General features: G+C 44.7%; 1 protein-coding gene across 2 annotated transcripts; it reads left to right on the top strand.

The window, feature by feature from the left end:
• Positions 1-4,245: 4,245 nt before the first annotated feature.
• On the top strand, positions 4,246-8,970 carry LOC138676271 (uncharacterized). Of its 2 annotated transcripts, XM_069765402.1 has the most exons (3): positions 4,246-4,615; positions 7,383-7,540; positions 7,656-8,970. In XM_069765402.1, exons 1-3 carry the CDS (start codon positions 4,501-4,503, stop codon positions 7,740-7,742), a joined length of 360 nt encoding a protein of 119 aa, XP_069621503.1. In that variant the 5' UTR covers positions 4,246-4,500; the 3' UTR covers positions 7,743-8,970. The 2 variants fall into 2 exon arrangements, with proteins under 2 accessions (XP_069621503.1, XP_069621502.1); XM_069765401.1 differs by having other exon boundaries at positions 4,246-7,540.

Below are 8,970 nucleotides of genomic sequence, written 5' to 3'. Positions count from 1 at the left end.
CCCAAACTGTTTAATTGCTCCAATGCTGTATGATGGCCCCTTCACTGTAATCCCCACACTGTATGATGGCCTCTAGATAGCCTCCATATAGCATAATACACTAGATAGTCCTCAATATAGTATAATGCACTCCCCATAGGCATCCATATAGTATAATGCACTCCCCATAGGCAGATTCTAAAGTATAATGCACCCCCATAGGGCTCCATATAGTATACTGAACTCCCTATAGGCATCCATATAGTATAATGCACTCCCCATAGGCAGATTCTAAAGTATGATGCACTCCCCATAGGCATCCATATAGTATGATGCACTCCCCATAGGCAGATTCTAAAGTATGATGCACTCCCATAGGCATCCATATAGTATAATGCACTCCCCATAGGCAGATTCTAAAGTATGATGCACTCCCCATAGGCATCCATATAGTATGATGCACTCCCCATAGGCATCCATATAGTATAATGCACTCCCCATAGGCAGATTCTAAAGTATGATGCACTCCCCATAGGCATCCATATAGTATAATGCACTCCCCATAGGCAGACTCTATATATATATATATATATATATATATATATATATATATATATATATATATATATATATATATATATATAAAGTATAATGCATTCCCCATAGGGCTCCATATAGTATACTGAACTCCCTATAGGCATCCATATAGTATACTGAACTCCCCATAGGCAGACTATAGCGTAATGCGCCCCTATAGGCAGCCTCTATAATGTAATGCATCCCCATAGCCACCCTCTAGTATAATGCTTCCCCATAGCCACCTTCTGTAGTATAATGTAGCCCCATAAACTAAATACCTCTCTTCCCCCTGGGGAAAATACTAAAACCCTATGTGACATATTTGTCTATACCTATGCCTATGGTAGATTGTACCTATGCCTATGGTAGATTTTTTTAGTCATATTTGTCTGTAACTATGCCTATGTATTTGTCTACACCTATGGTAGATTTTTTTAGTCATATTTGTCTATACCAATGGTAGATTTTTTACAGTGTGCGGGAAATCAGCGATTCCACAAAATTAATGAACATGGTTTTTTTTGCGGAAAAAAATCGCAACATTTGCACAAGTTTTGCGGATTTACATTGAAATGATTGGGAACCATATGTAAGCGTTTTTTTCACGTTTTTACTGAACGTGTGCACATAGCCTTACAACTCCCTTCTCTGTGTACCTGAACTGAGAGAGGGAGGGGGATGTTTTGAATGAGACAATATTAAGGCTAGGTTCTCATTTCGTTTTCGGGTGAGCGCTAACAGACAGCGTTGCACGGCGAAATTAACGCCGTGCAACGCGTCCGTTAGCGCTCCCATTGCCAGCAATGTTAAAGCGCATTGCTAGCGCGTGCCATTTTCGGCACGCGCTAGCGATGTGCCGTTCTTTTGTGGCGCGCGTCGGACGCTGCTTGCAGCTAGCGCTAGCGGGGACGTTTAACACGACCCCTAAAAAGACATTGCATTAGCGCAATCCGCTAGCGCTTAGCGCTAAACGGATTGCCGTAACGCAATGAGAACCTAGCCTAATATTGTCTACCTTGATATAGTTTATAAACCCTCCTCTCACACATCCAGTACCCTAGCAACCACAGAATGCAGAGTAAGTGGACATGCTAGCTGGGGCATATCTGAAGTCAAGCTGCAACACCAGGCTCTCCCATCATCACTTTGGTAAGTATTACGAATAACGGTTTTGAGCTCCGTTTTTTTTATTGGAATATGTTCATATTAGTACAACAACGTTATCTTCCAAGTTTCATTAGGATCTTTTTAGGGATTCAGTCTTTATGCGCCATATTCTGCCATACCTATGCCTACAGTGTTATCATGGTTGGAAACGGAATAACGGTTTTGAGCGTGTTTTTTATTGGAATATGTTCATATTAGTACAACAACGTTATCTTCCAAGTTTCATTAGGATCTTTTTAGGGATTGAGTCTTTATGCGCCATTTTCTGCCATACCTATGCCTACAGTGTTATCATGGTTGGAAACGGAATAACTGTTTTGAGCTCCGTTTTTTTTATTGGAATATGTTCATATTAGTACAACAACGTTATCTTCCAAGTTTCATTAGGATCTTTTTAGGGATTGAGTCTTTATGCGCCATAATCTGCCATACCTATGCATATGGTAGTTTTTTTTTCTAAAGTTGAGTTTTTTTAATCTATTTTTCCTTTCCACTTCACTCTATTTAAAAATAAATTAGCGGAGGTTAAACTTTAATTGCGTTTTCAACAAGGCAAACCCATACATTTCTATATACATACTGGACCCGTTGAAGCACATACCGTGCGAAACGGCCGTCGTCCACACTCCACCTCCGCACCCTCCTGCAGACCTGATGTCCTAACGGATGTTTTATATATTTTTCTCCAATAAAGAGCACGATTACACAGCTTCAAAAGGGTGAGTGCCGCACTGTGTTCTTTTCTTGTTTCATTTAATTTACTGTAGATTGCTTATCAGTGCAGAGCACCGCACACCCAGAGCAGTCGTGCCACCTGTGTGTTTTTCGGATATCCTTCAAAGAGTCAAGGTCCATACTGATTTGTGCTTCTCTAATGCCGTCCACTGTTCATTCTGTGTCTTAGTTGTAAAATTTCTATATAGTAACTTTAAATTTGAAATAAACACTGAATCCCTAAGAAGAACTTGATTCAACTTTGAAAATAAGTTTGTCATTAATATGAACTTTTTCCAGCAAGAAAAACAAAGCCTAAAAATGTAATTCTGTTTTCAACAATGTTAATTCATACATTCCTATATAATAACTTTACATTTCAAATAAACAGTGAATCCCTAAGTTTATGTTTATCGAAAATTTTTGCCTTAGGCCGGCGTCACACTAGCGTGTTTTTACGGACGTATGAGCGGTGCAGAAAATACGGATTGCATACGGTACAATGATTCTCTGTGGCCCAGCTCCTATCTGCCGTATTTTACTGATCCGTATTATACGGTCTTCTACGGCCGTAGAAAATCGCAGCATGCTGCGTTTGTCACCGTATTGCGCAAAAAATACGCCAATGAAAGTCTATGGGGGCCAGAAAAATACGGATTACACACGGACCAACAGTGTGACTTGCGAGAAATACGCAGCGGTGTAAGGCCGGCGTCACACTAGCGAGTTTTACGGACGTATGAGCGCATAAAATACGTCCGTAAAACACGCCTAACAAACGTCCCAATTATTCTCTATGCCCCAGCTCCTATCTGCCATATTTTACTGATCAGTATAAGGCTGCTTTCACACATCAGGTTTTTTGTTTCAGGCGAATTCCGGCTCTTCCGATAAACGGAATAGAAAACCGGAGAAACCGGATCCGGCCAGCGTTCCTTCCGGTCTGATGCCGGATCCGGCGTCAAGTCTATTCCGGCGTCTGGAAAAAACGTCTACTGTAACGTTTTTTGTCTCCGGCGAAAAAGCCGGAAAGGCCGGATCCGGCCTTTCCGGCTTTTTACAACAATGCATGTCTATGGACGCCGGAAAGCGTTGGATCCGGCAGCCGGATCCGGCTTTTTACACTGAGCATGCTCAAAAAACTTTGATCAGCCCCCTGGACTATATATAAAGCAGGGCCATGAGGCCTTCAGCCATTTCCAGCCCAAAAGCAGAAGAGCCAACACCCTGCCACGACGGAAGGAGCCAGAAACCTGCCAGAGAGCCTGCCACAGAGCCGCGAGCCTGCCACAGAGCCGCGAGCCTGCCACAGAGCCCAGAGCCTGCCACAGAGCCGCGAGCCTGCCACAGAGCCGCGAGCCTGCCACAGAGCCCAGAGCCTGTCACAGAGCCGAGAGCTTGCAGCCATGTCTTCGGGGAGCCCTCCTCCTCCTCGCCGTCAATGCACAGAGGTTAGTATGAACCTAAGGTGTGTGTGCGTGTGTGTGTATCATGTATTTCTTTATCTTTCATCGTAGGAAGCTGATGAGGCTGACTCCCCAGGAGAAGAGGTGGTCCCCGAAGATGAGGGAAGGAGTGGAGAAACACACGGATAGGGCTCACAATTGGTATGTATCTGTGATGTATTGCGGAAACACACCCTACACTACACACAAAACATAACACTAGATTCTTACAACAAAATACATAGAAACTGATACTTTCAAACCTCACACAACACATACAAAACATATATATCACATGGCACACAACACATAGAATGGCTACCAACAAGCACATAATTTTTTTTTTTTTCTTCTAGAGTTCGGAATCTGGTGCCCAAGCAATAGGTCCTTCCAGTGGCTCCCAGGATCGTCGGCGACATTCACGTGGCGGCCGTCGTCGTGTAGGTTTTTTGTTATTTTTTGGGTGGAGGTTAGCAATGTTTCAAATTTGGTGTTAAATTTTTTCCACCTTTTCAAACAGGTTTCACAGCGTGCTCCAGATTCGGACGGTGAGGAGGTCGGCCTTGATATTGACCTCCTCATCGATCTTGTCAGAGACAGGGAGCCGTTGTGGAATATGGGTGACCGCCGCCATGCTGATCTCTCAGTGACCCGTCGACTCTGGGAGCAAATCTGCTGTGAACTGATACCGAGGTGGGAGGACCTAGATGTTCAGGCCCAGATTCAAGAACGTAAGTATCCTCAGTTCAGTTTTGGTGATGCATTCTAAAATGCTGTTTCTTTTTTTAATCAGATAAATTTTTATTAAGGAAAATCAATGATAACAAATGACATCAAGCTGTTATTCACAGATAATCATATATTTTATGAACATAACTCCCTGACGAAGAAGGTCCGGTGACCTTCGAAACGCGTAGGCAATTGTGGTCCCGTGCGGCACCCGTCCTCTGCTCCTTATTCCTTTGTTTTGGTGACGTCACCCAAACCACGCCCCTCTTTTCTCACCGCTCCTTGCAGCGGCATCTTTCTGGCCCACGTGTGCCGGCCAGCGGCGCTCCTGGCGCGCGGCGGCCACACACTCACCAGGGAGGACGCTCCCCATACCACCAGGTGTTTTTTGCCGCCCCCCGCTGCCGCTTTGGATTCTGCACTACGAGACACCCGGACCACTGGTGATCCCGCTCCTATACCCTCTGGGACGGCGCCAGCTTGTGTTGGGCATACGCCAGCACCTCCTTAGCAGCTACATGTAGTAAGTGTGCGTTCTTTATTTATATATACATTTGCCACACACCTCCTAGTTTTTTATGTGATAGTGCAGGCATTCTCTGCAGACTTTCACTTGCCTTTCATTTTGCCTTAACACTCGGTCAGCTGTCCACTAATATCAGCTATACTCTCATTGTGTTATAGGTCTTGTTTAGCTAGACATTTACTTGTTCTTTTTATACTCATTGTGTGCTTTTTCATCTAGTTAGCGCGGTGTCCTAATCTATTTACTATTCTTTTTGCTATATGACAGAGTCAGCACAGTAGCTGTCTAGGCACCTGCGGCTTTCTAGTATACCCCCCTGGGAGCGCCGGTGTGTTTCCGTTTCATTATGAACATAACTCCCCCACCCTTTTGCCTCCCTATCCCCCCCCCTTCGAGACCCCTTAAATGCTTTCCCAAATTCCCATCCGATATTCCTTCCCCAATTCAAATACAATTGTATAGTATGAACATCATCTATACCATTATGCATCCTCCCCACAATTCTAATTCCATTCTATCCATGGCTGCCAAATCTTTTGAAATACATCTAGTTTATTTCTCTTGACTTCCCCTGACGAAGGCACGCCGCCGAAACGCGCGTAGGGGCTGTGGCACCATCTCCTGGACATCAGCAAGAACTAACATCTCCGTGTGAGTATACTGGCATATACTACCCTTATAATTATGGACATTATTGAGTAGGAGCATTTAGATGTGCCATTTTGGCCGATAGGTTACTCTAAGGATTGCTCTTTAAAATTACTATATGGATGTGTGCCAGGGGTACGAACACATTGTTATGTGGATTATCAGGTACTAGTAATGCTGTTTGTCCAGGAGGGGTGCCGCATATATTTACTTGGCTCATATTTTGAGCACTTTGTTGGCTACCAGACTTTTTTAATTTTTTATGCTTTTCTATGGTCTTCAGTATATATTCTGTTTATATTTATTTCAAATAAAGAATTTGTTCTTAATACGCATTTCCTCTATATGGTTTTCTTTATTTCTCTTAGTATAGATACTTTTTTCCAATAAAATTATATGGTCCGCCTGCGTAAGAAAGTCTCGTCTAGTCGGAGGCTCCTCCCTGATCCAGAACCGAGCTATCAATTTCCTTGCTATGAATAACAGTCTAGCAATCGCCAGTTTAACCATAGATACCACTGTTATTTCTTCCACATAGCCTAATATACAGACCAAAGGGTCTCTGGGAATAACGCACCTATATATCAATTCAATCCGATTCAATACAACTGTCCAGAAGGCAGACAATCTAGGGCAATGCCACAGCATGTGTAACATGTCTGCCTGTTCCTGCGAACATCGTGGACACTCGGAATCAGACCTCAAACCCATCTTGAACAGTCTATCGGGAGTTCTGTAAGCTCTATGAATCACAGATAATTGAGACATCCTACCAGGTTCGCTCATAGAGATCTTAGTCACATATTCTAAAATAGATTCCCATCTATCATCATTTATCTCTCCCAATTCAGCTTCCCATTTCACTCTAGACTTGATGGGATGTTTGGCTAGAAAGGTGAATAATAAATCTCTATACACTTCTGAAATTGCCCCCCTTGTCCCGCTGTTCTCCAAAATGGAAGCCAGCGTGATATCAATCTGGATCTCAATAAGTTTTCTCCGACATTGCGACCGATACGCATGCTGAATTCTTTTATAATGATATAAATTTAAATGTGATAACTGGAATTCTGTTTGTAACTCCACGAATGACTTAAGTCTCCCTTGACCCATTAGCTGATCCATCCTTCTAATTCCTGCCTCTCTCCATGGCACATATCCTTCCATTTGCTTAAATTCTTGTAAGTTTATATTATCCCATATAGGTGAGTATTTGGTAAGGCCTGTGACACCCCTAATCTGTTTAACTTTTTCCCATACCTTATGAATTAGGAGAACAGTAGGAAACCGAGAACCCAGTTTCAAAAATTGCCCCCCTTCCAAACTCTCACCCAGAGGCCATTTTCCCATCAAATAACTCAAACTACTGGGCGATTGCCCCTTTCCCATCTCCTCCCCCCATCCTCCAATATGCTGGCATTGTGCTGATAAAAAATATACCCAAGGGTTAGGGAGCGCCAAGTCCCCTTCCGCCTTTGGCCTCTGCAAAGTTTCTTGTTTAAACCTTGGGTTTTTCCCCCCCCCATATTAGTTCGCCAAACAGCGATTTCTAAAATGCTGTTTCTAACCAAGTTGTCTTTCTCCTTTTTTAACAGGTGAGCGGATTGTGAAAAGGTGGCGGTCGATCAGGGATCGCTTTAAGAAGGAGTTCAATAAAGAGATGCGGGCCCCCGACTGGATCTGGAGGACGCAGGAGCACGTACAAATACGCAAGGGCCCTGTCATTCCTCAGGTCAACGATGGTCACCCGAAGGTAAATATTACCCACCACATGCACTAATGTTTTACATGTCTAACCTCTTTTGCTCTTTCAGCCAGGGCCATGCAATAACAGTATATTAATTGTTTGTTTCTCTCTTTTTCCACAGTACCGTTGGGAGCACTCGGGAGCCTGCAGCACAATTGAACACTTCTGGGGCGATCCCTCAGGAGGCCGCCACCGAGGGACACTTTGACAGTGAGGAACCCTCTGCACCTTCCCACTCTGCACCTTCCCACTCTGCACCTTCCCACTCTGCACCTTCCCACTCTGCACCTTCCCACTCTGCACCTTCCCACTCTGCACCTTCCCACTCTACTGATCCCTCTTTCCCATCCACGAGCGCTGGAGCATACTGGCCGGTTCCATTGCATGTAGATGCTGGTGAGAACATAGCGTTTCCTGTACCCCACCCCTCTGCTGCAGCCACCTCTAGTACACATGTAGCATCGGGGCGGTTTCGCCAGAGGGGTCAGGTACATAGTTATGCTCCCGAGTTCTTGCACCTGAACGCATCGTTCCAGAACTGTCTGAAAGTTTTGTCTGAGCAAATGGCTGCAGGATTCAATTTCATAAATAAAAGTACGCTCGAGATGCATACACTTCTGGTAACGATGCGTTCAGAGGCAAAACAGTCACCGAACAACACTTTTTTTCAGTCGGTGCTTGGGCAAATGGAGACGCTATCTACTTCTCAGCAGATGCAAGTAATGGAATCCTGCCAGTCTACTCTAGCGCTAATTGCGTCTAGAGCAGATAGTCTTTCCAACCATCCTCCAACTGGCCCCCCTTCCTCCACTGTCCACCACTACAGCCAGTACCATCCTCCTGACCCGTATCGCCAAACTGACCTTGCCCCATCCCGCCCAACTCGCCATCATCCACATCGTGCCCCATCCCAACAGCCACAACACTTTCAGTGTTCCCGTGCCCCTTCCCACCAGCCACACCACCAGCCCCGTGCCCCTTCCCACCATCCACACTACCAGCCTCCCGCCCGTGCCACTTCCCACCCATATGATGATCCCGACCCATACAACTTCACATCTACTTCATCCTCGCCTCCTCTCCTTGCCCACTTCCAACAGACTCTATCACCCTCTTCCCAAACATCTTCTACACACATCACTCATTCTGCCACCCAATCCTCACAAAACATTTCCTACACCCCTCCATCCTACCAAATTTCTAACCCCAATCCCACTTTCTTGTCCACCTGCTCAATAGCTTTCTCCACTCCTTCACCCCTAACCGTTGAACATTCTCCACCACCATCACATTCCTCTCTCCACACGTCCAGTGTCGAAGTGTCCCTATCAGACAGTGCCTCCGATAGTATCTCCACCCCGACGTATGAAAACATTTAGTTACCCCTTTTTTTAGCGTGTTGTTTAATTATGTTAATAAAACTTTTTGGTTGAAAA

This window comes from Ranitomeya imitator, chromosome 4 (genome assembly GCF_032444005.1).
Source record: "Ranitomeya imitator isolate aRanImi1 chromosome 4, aRanImi1.pri, whole genome shotgun sequence".
Taxonomy (NCBI): domain Eukaryota; kingdom Metazoa; phylum Chordata; class Amphibia; order Anura; family Dendrobatidae; genus Ranitomeya; species Ranitomeya imitator.
This window is presented reverse-complemented; position numbering and strand designations above follow the sequence as displayed.